Source organism: Oncorhynchus nerka, linkage group LG11 (assembly GCF_034236695.1).
Source record: "Oncorhynchus nerka isolate Pitt River linkage group LG11, Oner_Uvic_2.0, whole genome shotgun sequence".
Classification (NCBI taxonomy): domain Eukaryota; kingdom Metazoa; phylum Chordata; class Actinopteri; order Salmoniformes; family Salmonidae; genus Oncorhynchus; species Oncorhynchus nerka.
In genome coordinates this window covers 43,126,175-43,154,104 of record NC_088406.1, presented here as the reverse complement: position 1 = coordinate 43,154,104, position 27,930 = coordinate 43,126,175, and the positions used below count along the sequence as shown (strand labels likewise).

Sequence of the window (27,930 nt, the reverse complement as noted above, 5' to 3'; positions counted from 1 at the left end):
TTTATATCACCCCATAAGGCTGTGTTCGGATAGGGATTGGAGGTAATGCTTCGTTTGGGTTTAAAAGGATCTCCGTTGGTCCAGAAAAATTGTTAACACATTGTCAAATGGATACAAATTTCATAAACAGAGACAGCGAATGACAGATCAACAATCGGTATCAATAAAACAATCTGCAAAAGAAACAGCAACACATCTGTTTGTGCCTTAAAAAGACGTAAAAGGTAAAAGTCAGGGTTTGTTCTACACAGCAGAAAGAATCATGTATATATGTGGGGGGATTTCCAGGAGTTAAATCATCTTAAAGTATGGCACTCTGACAGTGACATAATTTGAACAAAGCCTCTTTCGGAAAGTTTGACCTCTTCATGTTTGGCATTTTGCATGACATCACAACATGTGAGCATTGGGCTAATCAAGTCAGTTCCCAGACTCCATGGAGGCAGGAGTGTGTGTGTGTGTGTGTGAGAGACTTCTTTGTGACCTGCTGCTGTGTGTATGTGTGTGTGGGTGTGGGCGTGCATGCATGTGTGTTTGAGTGACCCGCGTGAGTTTGTGTGTGTATCCAGGCTGTGTCACAACCAGTCGTGATTGGGAGTCCCATAGGGCGGCGCACAATTGGCCCAGCGTCACCCGGGTTAGGATTTGGCCGGGGTAGGCAGCCATTGTAAAATAGGAATTAGTTACATAAAGGTTACCTGTATTGTGTGTATGTGTTGGCCATCTCTTTGCCATTTGTTAGGATTTGCCATTGTACCATTCTTCAAAATCATTTCCAAAGCAGTAATAGTGAAGGATTGAGAGAAGATAGAGACTATAACGTAACAAAAAGCTGGTCCAGATCAGTTGGGCCGTGAGGCTGTATAGTTCCGGTGTGTTACCTGTGAAGGGTGGTTGAGTTTCAAGGAGATAATGTAGTCATTCTGAGTGTCTACGAGGATGAGGAGAGAGCCTCTGGCTGAAACGGTTCTGAGAGCTAGCTCCACAGAGAGAGTCCAGTCTGCACCATCTGGCTCAGCTGAAGAGCTTCCCAGCAGCACTGCAGACACAAAGACAAACATAACATGCATATCACTCTGCACCCTAACCGGTGCACTTTCTTGTTCATACAACAATGCAGTGTTCCTTTAACAGACCATTGAATGTTGTCACCCTTTTTACATTACTGACAAAATAAGGAAAGTACCTGATCCAAGTACTTAAACTTCAGCTTCAGAAGTTAGTGAAGTAATGGCAAGAATGAAATGCAGTGGAACAGTAGCTACAGTATGGGAGCATGTGAAACTCTCTGTGGAGATGTCAGGCAGCCTGGTGGTTAAGAGCGTGGGGCTAGTAATCAAAAGGTCACTGATTCAAATCCCTGAGCAGCAAAGGTGGAAAATCTGCCAATGTGCCCTTGATCAAGGCACTTAACCTTAATTGCTCCTGCAAGTCACTCTGGATAAGAGCATCTGCTAAATGAGGTAAATGTAAATGAGATGGGAGTTAACCATCGGTCCATTCTTAAAGGGGTAGGTTTACACATTTTTACCCCAATCTGAATTGTTTTCTTCCTGCGAGAGAAGTTCTGTGTTTCCGCTTAGAATTTAAATACAAGTGTCCAGTGACAGTGAGACACCATTTTTTAGGCACTCTCAAATATGTGTAATACAACTGTTAGCCACAACCCGTTCACTGCCATTTTTGGGGAACTTACTTGCTGCTGGCTTGCCGCCTTGTCCTCTTTTACTGGAAGTCTGCAAAGCCGCCCTCCTTTATGCAGTGTGTTAAGGAGGTGATGTCATCTCTGCCTCTGGGGAAGGTTAGGTACAATGTGCTTGGGTCCCAACATAAGTTTGACTTAACCTGGTCTCCATTAATACAATATGATGAGAGCCTGTCTTTTACTTAGAGTAACTTGCATAGTTTGGTAAGCAGTCATGTCTGTTCTGGTGGCCATTTGTGCTGATAAGAATTTTTAGTGAACTTTTTCCATTGTTTTTATGAATGTTTTTCTGTTTGCTCCTGTCCTATTTCATGTACTTTTTTACACCTTTATTTTACTAGTCAAGTTAGTTAAGAACAAATTCTTATTTTCAATGACCGCCTAGGAACAGTAGGTTAACTGCCTTGTTCAGGGGCAGAACGGGGATTCGATCTTGCAACATTTCGGTTACAAGTCCAACGCTCTAACCACTAGGCTACCTGCCACATACTTTAATAGTATATCCTTGGTATGATGCCTTGGTTGGTGGGTGGATTGGAGGGAGGGAGGGTAGATTATAGGGCAGAAGGGAGGATGGATTGGAGAGAAGGATAGATGGGAGGGCAGGAAGTAGGGATGGATGGATGAGAGAATGAGAGGTTGGGGTTGTTCCGTTTTTGTTCTCATATTTGAAAATCTATAACATAAAAAATAAAAAAATTCAGATACAGGCTCTAACGTAAAGCCCTGTGAAGAAAATGATGCATGGAATGGGAGTATGAAAACTATGACATAAAATCGTTGGAAACTTCTTTACCAAAATCTTTAATTCTAAGTCAAACATGTATTTTGGAGTGATATTTTTGACAAACAGAACTATTTCAATCCCCCCCCCAAATTACCTATATTAATAAGTACACTGGGGTTGCATCACAAATTACACCCTATTCCCTGTGTAGTGTCCTACGTTTTACCCATAAATGGAATAGGGTGCCATTTGGGATACAGGCTGGGTTGCAGAAGAAGAAGGGCATGGGGTCGAACGTTGAAGCTTTCCTAGTGGGACACTAACTATATGAAGAATGTAAGACTCTGTGGAGGTGGGAGTTAACCAGGGGATCTGGCTGGTTCTCATAACGTGAGATTTGCTTCTCTAATCTGTGTGTAATGTTAACCACTGTGCTCTTGTCAACTCTAATAATGATTTTCAGAGTTGGACCGCACAGCCTGGGACAGTTCTCTGACACACCAACTTTCTCACCATGATAAGAACAACAGGATCAAAGCAGAGCTCAGAGTTCAACCACTCCTGAGAAAGCATGAACTGCAAGTCATTGAATTTTAACATTGTATTTTATACTCCACACAAACAGCATGTGTCTGTTCATTGAATGAACCCACTGTCCCTCTTAATCTGAATTAGACTAAAAACCGTGCTATGTAGTGAAGGGCAATCACATGGGGCTTGTTTTTCTATACAATTTCCTCTCGGTCTGTCTGTCTGTCAAGCTGAACCCTCTTCTGGATGGCTGCGTGTGGAGCTGGGACTGGGTCAGTCAGGACTCCAGCATCCTGGAGCGGAGCCTGCAGGATTCTAAGGTGCAGAGGTGCTGGGTACATATTGCCCCTGGGTCCTACTTTCCTGGAGTCGCCTCTGTTGGCTTTAACCCTCAGGATTTTTTTCTGACCACGCACCCTGACAGGGAAAAATTCTGGGACCTATATTTTAGGTCCTTGGAAACATTTATGGGTAGTTGACCTTAACATTGTTCCCAAGCCCTCTGCAGTCACACATTTTCCTCCAAAAACCTCACTTCACATTTTACCACTACCCCTTCACGCTCTCTCTTAATATCCCAGCAGCCTCCCACCCCATCTGCAACTCTGTGTTTTATTACTGTTGCTCCTAACCATGGATTGCTGTTTGTGTGGGGTATAAAATAGTGTTCAAGTGATATGATCTACAGTTCATGTTCTCTTAGGAGTGGTTGAACACTGAGGCATATGCTATGCTTTGATCTTGTTGTTCTTATCATGGTGAGAAAGTTGGTGTGTCAGAGAACCGGCTCAGGCTGTGCGGTCCAACTCTGAAAATCATTATTAGTGTTTGAAAGAGCACAGTGGTTATCATTGCACACAGATTAGATGAGCAAAACTAATGTTATGAGAACCAGACAGATCCCTGGTTAACTCCCATCTCCACAGACAGTCAGTGGTGTAAAGTACTTAAGTAAATATACTTTAAAGTACTTTTTGGGTATCTGTACTTTCCTATTTATATTTTCCCTGACACCCAAAAGTACTCGTTACATTTTGAATGCTTAGCAGGACAGGAAAATGGTCCAATTCACTCAATTTAGACTTTAGCAATAATTAAGGAGGGCATAGTAGCTAGTGTCCCACTAGTGAGCCTTCAATGTTTCATCCTATGCCCTCCTTCTTCCGCAACCCAGGCTGTGTCCCAAATGGCACGTTATTCCATTGTCAAAGACTCCAGTCACCCAAGTCAGACTGCTACTGCTCAAGAGGTACCTGCTAGTCTGCTCCTTAACAGGCCAAGACTGCTGAACAACTAAACTAATCAAACAGGCTTGACTCCCAATCACAGCTGGATGTGATGCAGCCTGGATTCAAACAAATTCTTATTTACAATGAGGGCCTATCCAGGCCAAACCCAGACAACGCTGGGCCAATTGTGCACCGCCCTATGGGACTCCCAATCATGGCTGGATGTGATGAGCATTTAGGGATTTGATGCCTCTTGCACTGAGATGGTCAAATGTAGTTAAGGGCTTGTAAGTAAGCATTTCACGGTAAGGTCTACACCTGTGCGCATGTGACATTTAATTTGATTTATAGGTCAAATGTAGTACACTACACAGGGAATAGGGTGTATTTTGTGATGCAACCCCCGTGTACTTACTAACATTGTTCCCAAGCCCTCTGCAGTCACACATTTTCCTCCAAAAACCTCACTTCACATTTTACCACTACCCCTTCACGCTCTCTCTTAATGTCCCACCGGCCTCCCACACCATCTGCAACCCTGTGTTTTATTACTGTTGCTCCTAACCATGGAATGTAAAGGTCCTAACCTTTACTGTGCAGAAACAAAAACCCTTCAAAAACCTCCCACAACATGCTAGCACTACCCCTTCTACACCTTAATTATCTCTCACCCCCGCCTCCAGCCTGTCTGCAACCCTGCTGTGTCCCCGTTAGGTCCTAACCCCTCTCTAGACACATTCCTTCCCATGGGTCCTCTCACATCCTCCCATTCTGCTCCCTGTCAGTCAGGTGGGTGTTAACAAGACTCACCCCCAGGGTAACTACTTCGCCACTATGGCCTATTTATTGCCTTACCTCCTTTGCACACACTGTATACAGATTTTTCTATTGTGTTATTGACTGTACATTTGCGTATCCCATGTGTAACTCTGTTGCCTATCTCGGCCATGTGGCTCTCAGCGGACTGCTGAACTGTGACGACTGCCTCCGAACCCACGGGCACAGCCACAGCTCCCTCCTGTTTCATCACTGTAATCGGCATCCATAATGTACAGGTTAGATTTAGATGAGTTCAGGGGTCATATGTGGGTATGGCTTTTACGCTGGCCCTTAGACCAACACTATTATTGCATGGTCAATACATTGGATAATACATTGGTATTGGATAACTAATACATAGCCCATGTGGGTCTTACATTGCATTGACATGGTTATTACATGGCCCACATGGTCATTACATTGGATAATACATTGGTATTGGATCACTAATACATAGCCCATGTGGGTCTTACATTGTATTGACATGGTTATTACATGGCCCACATGGTTATTACATTGGATAATACATTGGTATTGGATCACTAATACATAGCCCATGTGGGTCTTACATTGCATTGACATGGTTATTACATGGCCCACATGGTCATTACATTGGATAATACATTGGTATTGGATCACTAATACATAGCCCATGTGGGTCTTACATTGTATTGACATGGTTATTACATGGCCCACATGGTCATTACATTGGATAATACATTGGTATTGGATCACTAATACATAGCCCATGTGGGTCTTACATTGCATTGACATGGTTATTACATGGCCCAAATGGTCATTACATTGGATAATACATTGGTATTGGATCACTAATACATAGCCCATGTGGGTCTTACATTGCATTGACATGGTTATTACATGGCCCACATGGTCATTACATTGGATAATACATTGGTATTGGATCACTAATACATAGCCCATGTGGGTCTTACATTGCATTGACATGGTTATTACATGGCCCACATGGTCATTACATTGGATAATACATTGGTATTGGATCACTAATACATAGCCCATGTGGGTCTTACATTGTATTGACATGGTTATTACATGGCCCACATGGTTATTACATTGCTATTGCATGGCTATCACAGGTAACTGTCAAAATAATGGAAACACTTAACTAAATGAGGGATACAAAAGTATATTGAAAGCAGTTGCTTCAACACAGGTGTGGTTCCTGAGTTAATTAAGCAATTAATGTCCCATCATGCTTAGGGTTGCGTATAAAAATGCTGGGCAGGGCATTATTTTGGATACCATGGCTATGCCCCCATAGGATGACAATGCCCCCATCCACAGGGCACCAGTGGTCACCGAATTGTTTGAGCATGAGAACAATGTCAACCATATGCCATGGCCGTCTCAGTCACCAGATCTCAACCCAATTGCAGAGGTGCATAAAGGTGGCGGACCCCTTGCACTTACCACAAATATCTCATGCTGTACAGTCGTGGCAAAAAGGTTTGAGGATGACAAAAATATACATTTTCACAAAGTCTGCTGCCTCAGTTTGTATGATGGCAATTTTGCATATACTCACAATGTTATGAAGAGTGATCAGATGAATTGCAAAGTCCCTCTTTGCCATGCAAAGGAACTGAATCCCCCCAAAACATTTCCATTGCATTTCAGCACTGCCACAAAAGGACCAGCTGATATCATGTCAGTGATTCTCTTGTTAACACAGGTGTGAGTATTGACAAGGACAAGGCTGGAGATCACTTTGTCATGCTGATTGAGTTCCAATAACAGACCGGAAGCTTCAAAAAGAGGGTGGTGCTTGGAATCATTGTTCTTCCTCTGTCAAATATGGTTACCTGCAAGGAAACACGTGCCGTCATCATTGCTTTGCACAAAAAGGGCTTCACAGGCAAGGATATTGCTGCTAGTAAGATTGCACCTAAATCAACCATTTATCGGATCATTAAGAACTTCAAGGAGAGCGGTTCAGATGTTGTGAAGAAGGCTTCAGGGTGCCCAAGAAAGTCCAGCAAGCGCCAGGACCATTTCCTAAAGTTGATTCAGCTGCGGGATCGGGGCACCACCAGTACAGCGCTTGCTCAGGAATGGCGGCAGGCAGGTGTGAGTGCATCTGCACGCACAGTGAGGCGAATACTTTGGAGGATGGCCTGGTGTCAAGAAGGGCAGCAAAGAAGCCACTTCTCGCCAGGAAAAACATCAGGGACAGACTGATATTCTGCAAAAGGTACTGCTGAGGACGGGGGTAAAATAATTTCTCTGATGAATCCCCTTTCCGATTGTTTGGGGCATCCAGAAAAAAGCTTGTCCGGAGAAGACAAGGTGAGCACTACCATCAGCCGTGTCATGCCAACAGTAAAGCATCCCGAGACCATTCATGTGTGGGGTTGCTTCTCAGCCAAGGGAGTGGGCTCACTCACAATTTTGCCTAAGAACACAGCCATGAATAAAGACTGGTACGAACACATCCTCCGAGAGCAACTTCTCCCAACCATCCAGGAACAGTTTGGTGACGAACAATGCCCTTTCCAGCATGATGGAGCACCTTGCCATGAGGCAAAAGTGATAACTAAGTGGCTCGGAGAACAAAACATCAATATTTTGGGTCCATGGCCAGGAAACTCCCCAGACCTTAATCCCATTGAGAACTTGTGGTCAATCCTCAAGAGGCGGGTGGGACAAACAAAAACCCACAAATTCTGACAAACTCCAAGCATTGATTATGCAAGAATGGGCTGCCATCAGTCAGGATGTGGCTCAGAAGTTAATTGACAGCATGCCAGGGTGGATTGCAGAGGTCTTGAAAAAGAAGGGTCAACACTGCAAATATTGACTCTATGCATCAACTTCATGTAATTGTCAATAAAAGCCTTTGACACTTATGAAATGCTTGTAATTATACTTCAGTATTCCATAGTAACATCTGACAAAAATATCTAAAGACACTGAGGCAGCAGACTTTATGAAAATTAATATGCGTCGTCATTCTCAAAACTTTTGGCCACGACTGTACATTATCCATTACTCTAGCACAGTAAACATGATCCCCATTTTAGCTTCAAGATGCCGGCAATTAGAAAAAACGAAAAAGTAGATTATGCTGATTTATTGGCACATTGAACAATATTGTGCGCCGTAGTTCAAAACTTCATTGCATACTGGTGAAACAATGAAGTCATATTAGAATTTTGACATCTTTATGCACGTTCGCCATTGAACACTTATGGGAGATTCTGGAGCGCGCCAAAGACAGGGTTTCCACCACGATCAACAAAACACCAAATGATAGAATTTCTCGTGGAAGAATGGTGTCACATCCCTCCAATAGAGTTCCAAACACTTGTAGAATCTATGCCAAGGCGCATTGAAGCTGTCGTGGCCCTACGCCCTATTAAGACACTTTATGTTGGTGTTTCCTTTATTTAGGCATTTACCTGTACATTTTCCACATGGTAATTATGTTATGGTTATAACATAGCCTACTGTCACAAAGTAATTTAGAGGGTACGGTTCAGGACCTCACCTTTTTCCACTCCCCATCACCAATCTTGGCCCTGAGGTGACGAGGACCTGTCTGTCCCCGCGGCTCGTCTGAACGCTCAGATTCCCATGGACCACCGCCAGCAGGAAGTAGTTCTGCTGCCCGTCGATGTCCCCAAAGAATATCCCCCCCGGGTCCAGAGTACGCAGCTCAAACCCAGAGTCAAAGCTACAGATGGACAGACATGTCAAAACACAGACATTATCATAACAGCGTTACCGCTTATTGAGCATACACAAAACATTAAGAACACCTGCTCTTTCCAAGACATAGATTGACCAGGTGAATCCAGGTGAAAGCTATTATCCCTTATTCATGTAACTTGTTAAATCCACTTCAAATCAGTGTAGATGAAAGGGAGGAGACAGGTTAAAGAAGGATTTTTAAGCCTTGAGACATGGATTGTGTTAAGGTGTTCTTAATGTTTTGGACACTCAGTGTATATAAATGAGAGACTAGGTGGGACATTTACATTACATTTAAGTCATTTAGCAGACGCTCTTATCCAGAGCGACTTACAAATTGGTGCGTTCACCTTATGACATCCAGTGGAACAGCCACTTTACAATAGTGCATCTAAATCTTTTAAGGGGGGGGTGAGAAGGATTACTTTATCCTATCCTAGGTATTCCTTAAAGAGGTGGGGTTTCAGGTGTCTCCCGAAGGTGGTGATTGACTCCGCTGTCCTGGCGTCGTGAGGGAGTTTGTTCCACCATTGGGGGGCCAGAGCAGCGACCTGGTACAGTCAGTGTGGTTCAGCCGGATGTGCCCCGGCTGGTTAAATGTTCTGAAAGGGGGGTGCTCAGTGGTGTCATGATCCCTATAGTCTACCTGGTCAACTCTGTGACCTTGTAGTCCAGAATGGGGACATTCCCCACAAAGCTCTTTCTAGTGTAGAGGAGATATGAGGACCTGGACTTGACAAAAGAGTAGCATTCCGGTGATGGCTATGGGGTTGAAACAACACAAGAGTATGTAGGCACAATTTGTGATGATAGGAAAGCTAGCTAAACCAACAAAACTGACATTTACATAACCAAACAATTTCTAACAATTGCTGCACTAATTAGATGGAGGAAAAAATGTGTGTGTGTGTGTGTGTGTGTGTGTGTGCTCACAGTAACTGTGTTAGCAGGGTTGGGTAGGTTACTTTCTAAATGTAATCCATTATGGTTACTAGTTACCTTACCTGTCCAAAAATCAGTACCTAATTTCTGGATTACCCAAACTCAGTAACGTAATCTGATTACTTTGTTACTTTTGTATTACTTTCCCCTTAAAATGCATTAGAAGACAAAAAAAGATCCATCAAAATGCATTTGGTGTGTCATCCTATTCGTCTCTGATTTGTGGTCAGACTCGCTCAGCTGGAACAAACAAACAAACATGCACCCTTTTCAATGCTGAATTGAATATCATTGAGAAAACAGAAAGTTTCATGTATGTTTTTCACAAACATCCTTTCTGAATTGACAAGTAATCTAATAAGTAATCTACTTTTTCAAAAGTATCTGTAATCTGATTCAAATATTTTTGGTGGTACCGTAACTGATACCGTTTTGTAATCAGATTGCATGCAATCAGTTACTCCCCAACCCTGTGTGAGTAAAACCATATAGTAAAATAATGTCATTGTTTCGTCTCTTACCTCCAGTATCCGTTCAAGCGTTGGATGAACCCACATCACTAGGGTCAGCAGTGCTAGCACTAACCTCTTCCATGCAAACAATCTACTTCCGTCTACTTCTTTTCACTGTCCTTTGGGGTGCTTGATTCTCTTAACCAGACGTTCCTTGAGGGGTTTATGCTGTATGCTCGTCTCAAGTCCGATTCTTTGGTCCTTCGTCTGGCCCTCTAGGCTATGTACTGGGCTGGAGCATCACCTGATGAGACAAGAGATACAGGGAAGCTGAGAAGTCTTGAGAAATTAGTCTCTTTCCCAGAGTTCGGCAAACCTGGCCCTGGCAGATAAGGATGGAGATGAGCCAACAAAATAAACCATGATGGGGAGGTCAATGTCTGGGTCAAGGAGGTGTGTGTGTTTGTGTGTGTCAGATAGCGTCTGTGGTTTGGACACTATTATGTAATTTTTTGGTCCAAACACAGAGGGAACACTGACCCATTTTAAGTCATTGTTCTTGGCAAGTGTATTTTTTTTTTTAAAGCACTTGAATCTCAATAGGCTTTTTAAGGAATTGGTTTGGTGTCAGAAAAAGGATGGCTTCCAAATCCTTCGTAAGCCATGCTGTGGCATCATAAAGAGATTTGTTCCAACATGTTTTTACATGCTTCCTTTCATTTGAAAAGCAAGACTGGTGTTAATCTGCAGGGGAAGGGTAGACTGCAGGTGGAAATTGAGAAGTCTCACACTATGTGGTCGACATCGAAGTAACACATCAAAGCAATGTGCGATGACGGGGACAAAACAAATGCAGAACACAGCCAACATATGTTCTGACTTAGTCAATCAGTTGCAACTTTGTTGTGTAAAGAGAACGGTCTTTGTCTTCACACAGATGAATGTATTAAGATGTACTTTTTGGTCACGGAAGTTATCAAAAGTGACAGTCCAATATGTGCCTTCAGCAGAATGCAGCTGGTGCTTGAAAAGTGTACCAGGGCTAAAGAGTAACTTATGCTGTTGTGCACATGGGCAGTCCTTGGTTAGGACAGGGGAGGCGGGCTATCACACTATTCCTCGTCTCTCACTCTTTATCTACAGCAGGGCCATCCAAAGTGGGGCCTGCGGGCCAAACATGGCCCCCAACAAAATTAGATTGGGCTTGCCAGTCTTCCAAAATGATCTTATATATTGATAAACATGATTTAAGGGGTTTCCAAGTCCAAAAGTTTGGGCACCCCTGATCTACACTACAGCATATCTACAGTACTTCCAAAAGCTAGAGAACATCTGGGGGAAGAGACTTAAATCCAAACATGCCACAGACTTTCTTCAAGTCATTCTTATTGAGACGAGTCCACTGAAGTGACAGTGGCAATTACTGGGAAGACAAAACATTTTCTTTAATGGTTTGCGGATGATTAGTTGTTCCATGTGAAGTGCTGCCAATAGTAAACCCATTTCCCAAACTGAAAACAACTTCTACATCGCAGAGTTCAGTATACACTGTTGGCTAGTTGACTGTACACCTCTAATGGTCTCATGAAAAGGATAGAAGGTTAGCATTGCGTCATGAATCTAGTTCTGCAGGTAGCTCTGCAGTGGTCACTAGTAGTCAGCCACAAAGTCATACAATCTGATTTTAAACCTAACCTTAACCACACTGCTAATCCTAACCTAAAACTCTGACCAATAAGCTCATTTTATTTTTACAATATAGACAATTTTTGACTATGCAGTCGGCCCATCTAGCAGAAATCGCTCAGTTCTGCCTCCAGAACAAAACTCATCCCAATAAAACAGCAACCTGCCACATAATATAGCCCCTTCTTGTGTTCTCCCCCCAATGTCTTTATAGCTTGGTTCCATATCTGTTTGTGCCATCTTACCAACTCCAATGGCTATAGGAGATGGCAAAGTGTTACAAACAGATCTGGGTCCAGGCTAATGTTTCTACTCTACTCCGCCTCCCCTAGAGCTGACATTTAGTAAAGACCACACACGAAGTGAAAGGGTTGGCAACATGTTTATTGTAAATTATTTCAAATGAACGAATAAAAAAAAACAGGAGATATGATTTGACCTTCTGGTTGTGGAAAATAAAATTTAAAGTTTAAATAACAAAAATAGGTACTCCAGTCCTGTATGCAATGGTAGGTTTACAGGGGTGAAATATGAAAATAACCGATTCTCTTTGCAATGATTGAATTTAACATTCAAAAGACTGCTGATGATGTCATGGCGATGAATTCACAGATACTGTTCACATGAAGGCCTGTCGAGGGATCGACTGTTAACCATCACTCGACTTCCCATGTTTTGTTAAATGGGCTATACACACACACAGATAATGTAAGACATGTTTCTGATAATCCTTGTTCCCTTTGGGGGGGGGGGGGTAGTCAAGGCCTGTTTCTCATGGCTCAAAAAAAAAAAAAGGTTCTGACAACGTTAAAGATACATCATGATAAAAACATCTGACTGTCAAAAGTAAAGTGAGGAGATGACGCGGTGATTGAAAATTCCCTTATGATTGAAAACCGTTTGAGATTGGTGAAAGATAACCAATGAACCAACAAGCTCACTCATGACATCTTTACCTACACATTAGAATCGGCCGACAAAGGACAAGAACCATGAGGCCAAGAGCCTTCAGCAACACCGCTGACAAACAAAGTCAGGTGGGACCTAACCTAGGTTCTGTTCATTTAGGCACCAAACGCAAGAAAACAGACAAACAGGTAGATGCTCATTTTCTTTATCCATTGCAAAAAGTTTTCCGCTGTGTGCTGTGATGAACACGACCCTGGTGTTTCAGACAACGTTAAATTCTGTAACGTTGCATAAGCTATAGATGTAGACTCCGCAGCAAGCTACCAAACATTAGACTCTGACATGAAGCAGCCAGCTTCCTAGTACCACTGAAGACAAATAACAAGGTGCCGCAACACACCAACACAGATTTTTTTTGCAGTGTTAAAAAAAACAACATACATACAAAATGTACTCATAAAAAATATACAGTTAAATATACAGGACATGCATGTCGGGAATATATGACGGACCAAAGACAAAACTTCTGACAGCAAATAGTTCCACAAGCCAAACAAAAATATATCTGAAACATGGTTAACCCTGTACTAACGGTGATACACGTTCCCTTCTTGTTGTTGATCCAAGATCAAGTTTCTAGGCAACTGTTTACACACTGTCGTTCCTACGGGTTGACTGATAAAATGATAAAGAACGGTGCGACTATATGGACTAATGCTGTGTTCAAGTGGGAAGGTGGTAGAATTAGGTAGTATTATTTCCTACAACCAAAAACAACTTTGGGACATTAAATCGGTGGTCACTCACCAGAAATTAGATTTATCTGACCTGCATCCTTTATAAGCATTTCACTGGACCTGCTTTAACATCTGCGAATCTGTCTGTGCGACAAATAAAAACTTTGATTTGACATTTACCACATACGACTGGGGGGGGGGGGGGAATCCACTTGAACGCCCCTCCAACTCGTAATTACACTGAACAAAAATATAAACGCAACATGTAAAGTATTGGTCCCATGTTTCATGAGCTGAAATAAAAGATCCCAGATATTTCCCATATGCACAAAAAGCTTGTCTCTAAAATGTTGTTTATACTTTTCTTTACATCCCTGTTAGTGAGTGTTTCTCCTTTGCCAAGATAATCCATTCACCTGACAGGTGTGGCATTTCAAGAAGCGGATTAAACAGCATGATGATTACACAGGTGCACTTTGTGCTGGGGACAATAAAAAGCCACTCTAAAATGTGCAGTTTTATCACACAACACAATGCCACAGAGTGTGCAATCTGCATGTTGACTGCAGGAATGACCCCTAGAGCTGTTGCCAGATAATTTAATGTTAATTTCTCTACCAAAATGTTGTTGTCGAGAATTTGGCAGTACATCCAATCGGCCTTACAACTGCAGACCACGTGTAACGTCGCAAGCTCAGGATCTCCACACCCGCCTTCTTCACCTGCGGGATGGTCTGAGACAAGACACCCAGACAGTTGATGAAACAGTGGGTTTGCACAACTAAGACTTTCTGCACAAACTGTCAGAAATCATCTCATGGAAGCTCATCTGCGTGCTCTTCATTCTCACCAGGGTCTTGACTTGACTGCAGTTTGACATCAAATGCTCATCTTCCAAGGCCACTGGCACACTGGAGAAGTGTGCTTTTCATGGATTGAATCCTGGTTTTCAACTGTACCGGGAAGATGGTAGACCATGTGTATGGTGTGGTGTGGTTTGCTGATATAAATGTGTGCCACAGGTGGGGGTGGGGTTTTGGTATGGGCAGGCATAAGCTACGGACAACGAACACAATTGCATTTTATTGATGGGAATTTTACTGCAGAGGTACTGTGACGAGATCCTGAGGCCCATTGTCGTGCCATTCATCCGCTGCCATCACCTTATGCATCATGATGCACGGCCCCATGTCGCAAGGATCTGTATACACTTCCTGGAAGCTGAAAATGTCCCAGTTCTTCCATGGTCTACATACTCACCAGACATGTCACCCATTGAGTACGTTTGCGATGCTCTGGAACAACATGTACAACAGCGTGTTCCAGTTCCCGCCAATATCCAGAAACTTTGCACAGCCATTGAAGAGAAGTGGGGCAACATTCACAGGCCACAATCAACAGCCTGATAAACTCTATGTGAAGGAGAATTGTCGCACTGCATGAGGCAAATGGTGATCCCACCAGATACGGACTGGTTTTCTGATCCACGCAACTACCTTCTTTTTTTTTTTTTAAAGGTATCTGTGATCAACAGATGCATATTTGTATTCCCAGTCATGTGAAATCCATAGATTAGGGCCTAATGAATTAATTTCAATTGAATGATTTCCTTATATGAACTGTAACTCAGGAAAGCCTTTGAAATTGTTGCATCTTGCATTTATGTTTTTGTTCAGTGTACTAGTGGGAAACTCGTCTATCATCCCTGAGCTTTGACTACTAGTTAATGTGGGCCAGTGATGCAGTGTTGACTATCTAAGGGGCTAGATTGGCAAGTGAAGGGGATTGTCTATCTTGTTGTGATTTATGGTGATTGATATGCAGTGACATCACTACATGGTGAAGCGGTTGTCACAGACTACAGACCACGGTCCCTCTGCATTTCCAGAGAACATTAGAACGTTACTCAATCAAATCGTCTACATCGTTAAAAGGAGGAACAATGCATTTACCAAAATGTACATGAACTAAATATATCCTGCATTTCTCTCCATTTTCAAAAAGTCTGTATTCAAAATACATTTATACCCTTTTTTTCCCAAGTCGATCCTACGAAATTTTCATCTTTGGTGTAAGAAAAATAGCTATTAAAATCTACAGGCTATAAACGTCATCGTACAGGACTGGAAACGAGAACGTAAACGAGATCATTTAACTGATCAATGTGGGGGGTTTACTGATACCACGTATCTAAAATGATGCCATCTGGAATATTCCAAATATGTAAAGTGCTTGGGCATTATTCCCTAACCCGAGGATGGATGTGAGAGAGACTTTTACACATACATCCATTAAGAAAAATAAGGCAGATCGGTTTCATCCACTTAACTGTACTCTGAAACACCTGCATTTGTTCAAAGCACAAAATATAGAGGTGGGTAGAGGAGGAGGAAGGAGAGAAAAATTCCCTTTTATAGAAAATGAGAAACAAAATCAGCTTGCTGTTTAGTTGTAAACAGACGTCAAACAGTGAAGCCCCAAGAGATTGAGAGCTTCATCTTGATGGTTGATGATCGAAAACATTGAGTGTATAAAAGGGATTATTTTAGCAGCCTATTCACACACACCAACTAATGATGTTGTCTGGTCTTCACCGAACTGTAGAAAAAGGGGAGATTTCAATGAAATGATTGAGTTTTGTTGTGCAAATCAAGTAGAAGACGAGAGCAAGCACATTCTCCTCTGATTAGGGCAGTGGTGTGTGAGAACGAGAGAGAGGGATGGAGACAGGCGGGGAAAGAGAATTTTAAAAAACAACTAAGGGTATCCTCTTCTGAACCAATGAGAGCTTCTGGTCAGGGTCAGGTGACAATTCTAACTTCCTCTATTGGACGGTCCGTCCAGTCACACGGTGGTGGACGGGGAAGGGGGTGCAGAGCACGATCTTGGGGGTAATGCGTTCTTGGTATTCGCGGAGGCAGGCAGCGTTCTCAGTACCAATCCCGACGGTGCCACCCTGGGGCTCCAGTGTTGAACTCAGGCCAGACAGACCCACCTAGACTGGTTAGGATGTCTTCCCAACTATCGGATTCTCTCTAGAAAGACACAGAAAAGCAAAGATAAATATTTACGTGGCTCTCTACGCATGTGTATCCATGTGTGCATGTGAAAAAGTGTCCGTGTATACACATATGTATGTATGTATTTGAGAGTGCGTGCGTGTACTTACTGGCTGCCGTACTGCGCGGTGCCGCTGCGAGTGTCGTGCTCTCTCTGTAGCTCCTCCAGGATGTGTGTGATCTGCTGCACTGTGTGGAATGTCTCCTTGGGGTCCTGGATGGTGAACAGGGAGTAGTCGTCCTGCTCCCTCGGAGGTCCCTGGTACACAGCGATGCTGGCACACGCATCTGATCACAGGAGACAGATACATGAGGTCATCATCACAGGCTATCACACCAAGCTACTGTTGCCAGATTCCCACTAAAGGGCCAAACTGAGCCAAGCCAATCCGAGCTGTACTAGCCTAATTAGTCATACACAATAGTTGCAGGAACTGAGCTGGAAAGGACAATGTGAAAATAAAATATCTGAGCCAGCAGGGTACGTACGGTTCAAGAGAAAATGCCTCATGCAATAAGCCACTATATAAATAATCTATTGTGATAAGAATATTTTTTATATTCATTTGTGTGAGAGTTGGGCGATTGACTGGTAGAATCCCACTTGCCTTCCATCTTCTGCAGTTTGGAGTAGCTGGAAGTGAGGAGGGAGAAGATTCTCTCCGTCTCGCGGTCACAGTCGATGTCCAGCTGCAGGTTAGCCAGCAAGGTACTGGGAGAGAAGACAGGGTCATGTTCATTAGGCACCAAATGGAAGAAAAAAGAAAACCTGGAATTATCCAATAACGCGTGCTGGAGCGTGCTGGAATTGTCCAATTTCACTACGTGCTCCCTATTGAATAAGACTCAGGTGTCTGATACAAGTAGGCAGTGATTCTGATACGGTCAATTTCTTTGAGGAAGCAGCCTCTATCTTCTAGGAACTTGTGTTGATCTGAGAGGGAAGGATAGCATCAGTACACAAAATATGGCAAATTCCAAGATAGAACTATGAACCATGTAAAAATGTTCTATGCTCAACTCTTTTTAAGTTCTATAAACTAATATTTGGGTGCTGTAGCCCAGGAGTAATCATACTTACTATCCGCAGTTACAAGATGTATTTTTAGCCATCACAATGAATTGACTGAAAATAAATCAAATGAACCATACAGCCATCTATACAAACCTACCCGATCTACACAAGCACCTAGGGTAGAGGTCACCAATTACAATCATTCCTTGAGCGGACGGTCGGGGGCCGGAACATAGTTATAAATCATTTGTATTACATGTCCCAAGAATAATTTCAAACATGGATTAAATTCAGAAACGTTCACATACAGTGAGCTCCAAAAGTATTGGGACAGTGACAATTTTGTTGTTGTTTTTGTAAATAAATCCAAAGTGTTGGAGAACAGAACAGACTGTCAGCTTTCATTTGAGGGTATTTTCATCCATGTTGGGTGAACCATTTAGAAATTACAACACTTTCTGTACATAGTAGTGCAAAACATGCTAACCTCTCACCATTACAATAACAGAGGTGGTTACAATAACAGGGGGGTATGATATTTATGCCTCTAACTTTCTCACTCATCATTATTCACCATTCATACAGGATTATCCATAATCATGGTAGCATCCACATTAATGCATGATGTTCTTATTTACAATAAAACAGCAAATGCATCCAACAAATGTTTACATTCACAAGCTTGATGTAGTCATTGTGTGCTATGACTTACATTTTTACTACTTTAATACACAAGGGAATTTGGCCCAATACTTTTTATTTCCCTAAAAATGGCGAGAATATATACAGTGCCTTGCGAAAGTATTCAGCCCCCTTGAACTTTGCGACCTTTTGCCACATTTCAGGCTTCAAACAAAGATATAAAACTGTATTTTTTTTGTGAAGAATCAACAACAAGTGGGACACAATCATGATGTGGAACGACATTTATTGGATATTTCAAACTTTTTTAACAAATCAAAAACTGAAAAATTGGGCGTGCAAAATTATTCAGCCCCTTTACTTTCAGTGCAGCAAACTCTCTCCAGAAGTTCAGTGAGGATCTCTGAATGATCCAATGTTGACCTAAATGACTAATGATGATAAATACAATCCACCTGTGTGTAATCAAGTCTCCGTATAAATGCACCTGCACTGTGATAGTCTCAGAGGTCCGTTAAAAGCGCAGAGAGCATCATGAAGAACAAGGAACACACCAGGCAGGTCCGAGATACTGTTGTGAAGAAGTTTAAAGCCGGATTTTGATACAAAAAGATTTCCCAAGCTTTAAACATCCCAAGGAGCACTGTGCAAGCGATAATATTGAAATGGAAGGAGTATCAGACCACTGCAAATCTACCAAGACCTGGCCGTCCCTCTAAACTTTCAGCTCATACAAGGAGAAGACTGATCAGAGATGCAGCCAAGAGGCCCATGATCACTCTGGATGAACTGCAGAGATCTACAGCTGAGGTGGGAGACTCTGTCCATAGGACAACAATCTGTCGTATATTGCACAAATCTGGCCTTTATGGAAGAGTGGCAAGAAGAAAGCCATTTCTTAAAGATATCCATAAAAAGTGTAGTTTAAAGTTTGCCACAAGCCACCTGGGAGACACACCAAACATGTGGAAGAAGGTGCTCTGGTCAGATTAAACCAAAATTGAACTTTTTGGCAACAATGCAAAACGTTATGTTTGGCGTAAAAGCAACACAGCTCATCACCCTGAACACACCATCCCCACTGTCAAACATGGTGGTGGCAGAATCATGGTTTGGGCCTGCTTTTCTTCAGCAGGGACAGGGAAGATGGTTAAAATTGCTGGGAAGATGGACGGAGCCAAATACAGGACCATTCTGGAAGAAAACCTGATGGAGTCTGCAAAAGACCTGAGACTGGGACGGAGATGTCTTCCAACAAGAGAATGATCCAAACATAAAGCAAAATCTACAATGGAATGGTTCAAAAATAAACATATCCAGGTGTTAGAATGGCCAAGTCAAAGTCCAGACCTGAATCCAATCGAGAATCTGTGGAAAGAACTGAAAACTGCTGTTCACAAATGCTCTCCATCCAACCTCACTGAGCTCGAGCTGTTTTGCAAGGAGGAATGGGAAATAATTTCAGTCTCTCGATGTGCAAAACTGATAGAGACATACCCCAAGCGACTTACAGCTGTAATCGCAGCAAAAGGTGGCGCTACAAAGTATTAACTTAAGGGGGCTGAATAATTTTGCACGCCCAATTTTTCGGTTTTTGATTTGTTAAAAAAGTTTGAAATATCCAATAAATGTCGTTCCACTTCATGATTGTGTCCCACTTGTTGATTCTTCACAAAAAAAATACAGTTTTATATCTTTATGTTTGAAGCCTGAAATGTGGCAAAAGGTCGCAAAGTTCGAGGGGGCCGAATACTTTCGCAAGGCACTGTACACAAAGTGCTGTAATTTCTAAACTGTTCACCAACTATGGATGAAAATACACTCAAATGAAAGCCGACAGTCTAACCTCATATAGCAATTGTATCATTTCAAATCCAAAGCGCTGGAGTAGAGACAAAACAACAAAAATGTGTCACTGTCTCAGTACGTTTGGAACTCACTGTATGTCCCTCTATGTGTGGTGATACTTGGCGATACATTAAAAATCACGAGGTCATTTCCTGGTGATTTTTATAAAATGTTATTGGAGAACACTGATCTAGGGACTAGTAGAGGTTGGTTTGAGATTCAGGGGTGAGTACTCACGGTGTGCAGGGTTTGCAGCCCGGCTGGCTGTCGCTCAGGCTCCTGCAGCAGAGCCAGGCCCCTGCCACGTAGGCCGAGGGGTGGAAGGTGCCCAGGCGGTCCGGGTTACAGCGGCTTACTTGGCTCAGCACCTCCACCCACTCACTGGCCTCCACGCAGTTCCCCGCCTGCACGTACAGTGGCTTCTCACTGTGGAGCACCTGGAACATCTAAAAAGGGGAGAGGAGAGAGGGGTTGTCAATAACACACACAAACAAAATATCTGACAGGCTGTCAATATGGTGCAAATTAATTGACCTTTGCGGACAATTACAATTTTCTTTTGAGTAACAGACACTCATAGTCCTCGTGTTTCTGTTCAAATTCAATGAGGAAACTCAAAGAACTTCCCTCACAACTTACACAGAACCAAAGGAGTTTTTCCTGATATTTTGACCTGACCAGGAAATACTATAGGCTAATGCAAGGGCCCAGAGGTTAACTGTGCTTGACCGTTTACTGGTCAGGTAGGTGGCCAGGGTAAACTCCTGGCTCTAAACAGACCACATCAGACAAAGACAGTCCTGCTTACATTTTTGCGGTTAAAGGCACTTTCGTACAGTTTCTCCACAGCCCGGATATTCTTCACTGGGATAATACAGAGTGCTTCTTTCCCTTGGAAAACAGAAAGAAAAAGAAATGTTCAATATACTCACACACACAAAATGTCTACATTGGACTCTTACCCTTATGTGCACCCTTAGCACTCATGTCTTGGTCAAGCTGCATCACTAGGAGGAACATTGAGGTCTTACACCATCTGACCCTTGACTACGAGAAGACGTGCAGCATTACATTTTACACCAACTCTTCCAACAAAAATAGAGAGCAGTCTTTAAACTCGATAGACAACCACTTCCGTCGCTGTGTCTGACAATAGCCGGGCCAAAACACACAAACCATATACAGTTATAAAAGCAGTCTCAGTATCAGCTCCTGCCATTGGTCTCTCTTCAGTCTCCACCTATCAGCTCACACTCCTTCCCTTTATCTAGCTGATAGAGTGAAGTGTCTGATCCACTGATGATACTTCACTGCACACACGCACACATTCCCTCCCCCTTCCTTCTCTCTCCCTTGCATACGTGAATCCAGGTGCATTGGGTATGTGATGAATGTTGCCATCCCAATCTCTCATTTAAGAGGGAGCTCCTTTCTCTGCCTGCCACCTTCCTCCTCTGCATTTCCAGGCCGAGGCACCCCCTGGCCCCACCTCTCATACCTCCAGCGCCATCTGATTCTCTGCATATCTTCTGCCTTCCAGTTCAGTCTCACACACGCACACACACTTAGCACAGTTAAATAAAAAATATATGTCTAGCCAACCAGATGCAGATCATAACATTCTGATCGATGGTTCTCGTCACAATTTTACTGAAACCTCCTGCCAATATTATGAGAAAAACATGGGAGAATAATCAGACACACTACTAGTCTGAAAGTGAACCCAGACACACACTTTAGCCTAGGGGGACACACAGATAGGGTGCGCCCTAAATGGCACCCTCATCCCTACATAGTGCACACTACTTTTGACCAGAGCCCTCTGGAATTGGTTGCCATTTGAGAAGTAGTCCTAGTGGTTAGTTCCATCTGCAGGGATCATAATGATAAATGTGCATACTAAACCATCATAATCCCTTGACACCGACCCCCGTCCTTCTCCATTCCATTAGAAATTGAAACCCATACTCAAGTTATGAGTCACATTAAACACTTACAGCAACAGGAGACTTCGTTCACAACCTCCAAAAAGCCTTTCAAACCTTTTTGGCACCGACTATTACAAAGCCCTGAAAACAGCACCACCAGAGCCCAAGTGCATCCTGATGTCATGGTGGTTCAGCTGCACCTCCCAAACCCTGTTTTTGTCACTGTCTAACGTTCTTGGTAGCCGACGTGAGCAAGACCTTTAAACAACATTCACAAAGCCGCGGGGCCAGCTGGATTACCAGGACGTGTACTCAACACATGCACGGACCAACTGGTAAGTGCCTTCACTGACATTTTCAACCTATCCCAGACTGAGTCTGTAATATCCACGTTTCAAGCAGACCACCATAGTCCCTGTGCCCAAGGAAGCAAAGGTAACCTGCCTAAATGATTACCGCCCCGTAGCACTCACGCAAGTAGCCATGAAGTGCTTTGAAAAGCTGGTCATGTCTCACATCAACAGCATCCTCTTGGATACCCTAGACCCACTCCAATTCGCATACCGCCCCAACAGATCCACAAAACGTCTGTCACGCTGGTCCTCAACACTGGGGCCCCTCAGGGGTGTGCATTTCGGCCCTCCCTGTTCACTCACGACTGCGTGGCCAAACACGACTCCAACAACATCATTAAGTATGCTGACGACACAACAGTGGTAGGCCTGATTACCGACAACGATGAGACAGCCTATAGGGAGGTCAGAGACCTGGCAGTGTGGTGCCAGGACAACAACCTCTCCCTTAATGTGAGCAAGACAAAGGAGCTGATCATGGACTACAGAACAGGCCCCCATTAACAGCTTCAAGTTCATTGGCGTCCACATCACCAACAAACTAACATGGTCCAAGCACACCAAGATCGTCGTGAAGAAGGCACGACAAAACCTATTCCCCCTCAGGAGATTGAAAAGATTTGGCATGGGTCCCCAGATCCTCAAGAATTTCTACAGCTGCACCATCGAGAGCATCCTGATCAGTTGCATTACCGCCAGGTATGGCAACTGCTGGGCATCTGACCGTAAGGCCCTACAGAGGGTAGTGCGTACAGCCCAGTACATCACTGGGGCCAAGCTTCCTGCAATCCAGGACCTATATAATAGGCAGTGTCAGAGGAAAGCCCATAAAATTGTCAGAGACTCTAGTCACCCAAGTCATAGACTGTTCGCTCTGCCTCCGCACGGAAAGTGGTACCGGAGCATCTAGGACCAATAGGCTCCTTAACAGCTTCTACCCCCAAGCCATAAGACTGCTGAACAATTAATCAAATGGACATTGGACTATTTCCATTGACACCCATCCCTAAATTTGTTCTGTACACTGCTGCTACTCACTGTTTATGATCTATGCATAGTCACTTCACCCCTACCTACATGAACAAATTACCTCTAACCTGTACCCCTTCTATATAGCCTCGTTATTGTCTTACTTTATTTTGAAAAATATTTTCTTAACTCTTCTTGAACTGCACTGTTGTATTTGTTGTATTCATCGCATGTGACTAATAAAGTTTGATTCGATTTAGAGTGAACAACAGATTTTTACCTTGTCAGCTTGCTGGATCAAATCCCCAAGCTGAAAAGGTACAAATCTGTCGTTCTGCCCCTGAACAAGGCAGTTGGCCTACCGGGGAATAGTAGGTTGTCATTGTAAATTTAGAATTTGTTCTTAACTGACTTGCCTAGTTAAATAAAGGTAAAAAAAGTGTGACACCAACCAAGAGGCTCCGCTCCATCTGTCTGCCTGTTCTGCTGTAGGAGAGCCAGCACTTTAGTGGCAGAGCACAGCTCCAGAGACCACTCAAAACACAAACACACAAAAAATACCAAAATGTAATGTGCATGCATGTTCATGTTTAACATCTAAGTCATGTGATTGTGGAGGAATGAGTGAGAAGTATGTTGTGGGAGTATAGAATACAAATCTACAATCTTCCAAACCTACACACCCAATGCTAAATATGATAAATTAACATCAGGAAGTTGGCTCCTTCACCAAATATGTACTTTGATATGATTAAATACATGTTTAAATTGCAGTTGTTCGCATGCCCTGTGTTTCTTATCAAACCATGAGTTTCAAGTGCATCCCGGTTCAATGAAAAACAGCTACCTCCCTATGGAATTCAAGATGGATGCACACGCTGACAGCGGGTTTTCCCACTTTCCAATAAAAACAAAATAAATTGATAATTAAATGTGTCCAGACTGACTGTTGACATGGCGGTGAAGGAGTTGGTAGCTTGTAAGCAGTTGAAGCACACTCAGGAGACCAGGACCCGACTAAAAAGATTGGATCTAGAGCGGTTTCTTTCATCAAAGAATTCATGTGAGTTTACATAGCTCCAATACTTGAGAAAGAGTGAGACAAGGAGTAGAAGGAGTGGCTGGAGCTTTAGGGCCCATTGCCCTGAGTCGAGGCCGGGATTTACAGAAACAATGTTGTTTCAAAGAACACCGACAGACACACAAACAAGCAAGCAAACAGTACCGTTCACAAACATAGTTGCAAGCACAGATACACACATCAAACCACCTCTGCTTAGTCTAATACAGTGACAACTAAAAGATACCAAAAACGATTTAGCTGTCAATGGTTTTTATTTCTGTGTGCGCGTTCGTGCAAGTAGAAAAACATGTTAACTCATTACTTGTAGAGTCACGCCAAATGTTATCCTCCTCCGTTTCAAGTTGACGAAACGGTCTATCATCACTCTGTGATTCAGTACACGCTTTTATTTTTTTTGTCCTAGGTTACCTGGCTAAAATGCTTGCTCGCTAGCCTAAATTCCAGTCATGGTCAATGTTAGCTAGTTAACATTAGCTAGGATCTAGCTACATATTGAACTTCCATCCTCTTAGGCCAGGGGCACAACAATGTATGAATTAATGGTTGGATCAGAATCCCTGTTATACAGAGAATTAAGTATGGTACAAGTCCAAATCCCTATCTCCATCCAAGGCTAATTTAGGAAAGGGTACAATTTTAGCTAGCTAGCCACTTTTTTCTTTTTTTAATCAAGGGAGGCCAAATGCTTGCTGGCTCCCCTTGGATTCAATGATACGGACAGCAACAATGCCATACTCATTTGGACCAGACAGCATCAGATAGATGGCCTACACGTAGAGAGGGGCATGGTTTCGCTCGCTTGGATGTGTTCTCTTGTGAGATACATTCAGTCCCTTGCGAATTGATGGGAAATTATGAAACCGAGACCAAGGGTACATTATTATTATATTTAAAAAAATATTGGTAAATTTCTCTTGGTCAAAAGCCTGGCTTTGCAACCATTAATACATGCCACTGCTTTTATCAACATGAAACAGGCAGGGAGCAGGTCTCTAACCCTCAACCTTCTAGCCCGAAATCGACTGTGCCGCATGCTCAAGTGACAGAGTCAATATCCGCACTTATAAACCCAGGGTTGTTACACTACTCCCTCCTTTGAAAGAGCGCGTTGTCGCGCTAGCTTGCAACTCTACGTCTTATAGGAACGTGCTCATTGACCAAGCACACGCACTGTCGTGGATGCAAGGTCTGATCACTTCTGACACCAATGTAATGAAACAGCAGGGAGTAGGTCTCAAACCTTCTACCTTTTAGCTCGAATTCACTATGTAAAAGGTTGTCTTCTCACGAATCTCCTGCCTCCTTGTACTTTTTGGAGAAATGTCCTCTGGTCTGATGAAAAAAAATAGAACTGTTTGGCCATAATGACCATCGTTATGTTTGGAGGAAAAAGGAGGAGGCTTGCAAGCCGAAGAACATCATCCTAACCGTGAAGCACGTGGGTGGAAGCATCATGTTGTGGGGGTGCTTTGCTGCAGGAGGGACTGGTGCACTTCACAAAATAGATGGCATCATAAGGGAGAAAATTATGTGAATATGTTGAAGCAACAGCTCAAGACATCAGTCCGGAAGTTAAAGCTTGGTCGCAAATCAGTCTTCCAAAATGGACAATGACCCCAAGCATACTTCCAAAGTTGTGGCAAAATGGCTTAAGGCCAACAAAGTCAAGGTTTTGGAGTGGCCATCACAAAGCCCTGACCTCAATCCTATAGAAAATTTGTGGGCAAAACTGAAAAACCGTGTGTGAGCAAGGAAGCCTTACAAACCTGACTCAGTTACACCAGCTCTATCGCTCTACTATTATTCTGACATTTCACATTCTTAAAATAAAGTGGTGATCCTAACTGACCTAAGACAGGTCATTTCTATTAGGATTAAATGTCAGGAATTGTGAAAAACTGAGTTGAAATGTATTTGGCTAAGTTGTCTGTAAACTTCCGACTTCAACTGTAGTCATTTATGGTGACGTGAGGTAGAAGGGGCGTTGTACAAAACAAAGTAATTAGGGATTGGATCTAACCAATTTGAGTATCAAAGCCAATGACGAATTTTGAAAACTGTCGCTTTACCCACGTGTTCTGGCTCTGGCCCAACCCATCGGTTTCTGGACCAATCAGACGGCCCAAATGTGACTCTGTAGGTGCTGTTGTGGTGACGTCATGTAGTACGATGATGTGATTGGAAGTTAACGCAACAGTCAGATTCTGTTATATAGATATCTATATGGGAGTTTATAAAATGGTGGGTTTGAGAGCCAGGTATGTCCTTGGTGGACTCTCAATAGCAAGGCTATGCTCACTGAGTCTATACATAGTCAAGCTTTTCTTCACTTTGGGTTTGTCACAGTGGTCAGGTAAGGCCAAATCGCATTCTAGTTCCTAGCATTCTACTTGACACGTTGGAAATAATTATATTTTTATTTTTTCATGATTTGGTTGAGTCTAATTGTGTTGCTGTCCTGAAGCTCTGTGCGGTCTGTTTGTGTTTGTGAAAAGAGCACCAGGACCATCTTGCTTAGGGGACTCTTCTTCAGGTTCCTCTCTCTGTAGGTGATGGCTTTGTTAGTGCAGGTGATAACTTGTAACCTAAGCTTTAGCCTTGTATCTGAATCAATCATTTTCCAATATCATTCAAACTTGCATTTAGTACTCAACTTTGTTATTGAATCATTTCAACCACACCAGTGCTAATTTGCCAAGACCAACTAACTAGATGTTGCTAAATGTCCATGAGTGTTGTCTATTTCGACCTACATCAGCGTGTCTTGAGTCACCTCTTCACTGTTGAGACTGGTGTTTTGCAGGTACTACTTAATAAAGCTGCCAGTTGAGGACTTGTGAGGCGTTCGTTTCTCAAACTAGACACTAAACGTACTTGTCCTCTTGCTCAGTTGTGCACCGGGGCCTCCCACTCCTCTTTCTATTCTGGCTAGAGCCAGTTTGCGCTGTTATGTGAAGGGAGTAGTACACAGCGTTGTACGAGATCTTCAGTTTCTTGGCAATTTCTCCCATGGAATAGCCTTAATTTCTCAGAACAAGAATAGACTGACCGTTTTCAGAAGAAAGTGCTTTGTTCCTGGCTATTTTGAGCCTGTAATCGAAGTCAAATGCTGATGCTCCAGAACCTCAACTAGTCCAAAGGAGGCCAGTTTTATTGCTTCTTTAAATCAGCACAACAGTTTAACCGTGTTAACCCTTTTGCAATTATGTTTTCTAATGACCTATTAGCCTTTTAAAACGATAAACTTGGATTAGCTAACAACATGCCATTGGAACACAGGAGTGATGGTTGCTGATAATGGGTCTCTGTGCACAAATGTAGATATTCCATTTTAAAAAATCTGCCATTTCCAGCTACAATAGTCATTTACAACATTAACAATGTCTACACTGTATTTTTGATCAATTTGATGTTATTTTAAATGGTAAAAAAAAGTGTTTTCTTTCAAAAAAGGACAATTCTAAGTGACCCCAAAATATGTATGTATGTATGTATGTATGTACAGTGGGGCAAAAAAGTATTTAGTCAGCCACCAATTGTGCAAGTTCTCCCACTTAAAAAGATGA

At 42.8% G+C, this 27,930-nt stretch overlaps 2 protein-coding genes across 2 annotated transcripts in view; both read right to left on the bottom strand.

Moving 5' to 3' along the window:
• Positions 1-842: 842 nt before the first annotated feature.
• LOC135573880 (uncharacterized) lies at positions 843-14,656 on the bottom strand. The gene is made up of 9 exons (XM_065024077.1): positions 14,579-14,656; positions 14,132-14,200; positions 10,423-10,438; positions 10,204-10,301; positions 9,387-9,502; positions 8,558-8,723; positions 8,033-8,040; positions 5,099-5,241; positions 843-1,039 (listed from the first exon to the last, which is right to left on the bottom strand). Exons 1-9 carry the CDS (start codon positions 14,654-14,656, stop codon positions 843-845), a joined length of 891 nt encoding a protein of 296 aa, XP_064880149.1.
• Positions 12,184-27,930, bottom strand: part of LOC115136912 (ras GTPase-activating protein 2-like) — a 54,515-nt gene continuing 38,768 nt past the window's right edge. Inside the window, exons 20-24 of the mRNA XM_029672824.2 lie at positions 20,839-20,921; positions 20,268-20,476; positions 17,134-17,237; positions 16,636-16,813; positions 12,184-16,501 (exon numbers count right to left, since the gene is read on the bottom strand). Coding sequence (XP_029528684.1) covers positions 16,471-16,501; positions 16,636-16,813; positions 17,134-17,237; positions 20,268-20,476; positions 20,839-20,921 — 605 coding nt within the window. The 3' untranslated portion in view covers positions 12,184-16,470. The remainder of the gene's footprint in view (positions 16,502-16,635; positions 16,814-17,133; positions 17,238-20,267; positions 20,477-20,838; positions 20,922-27,930) is intronic.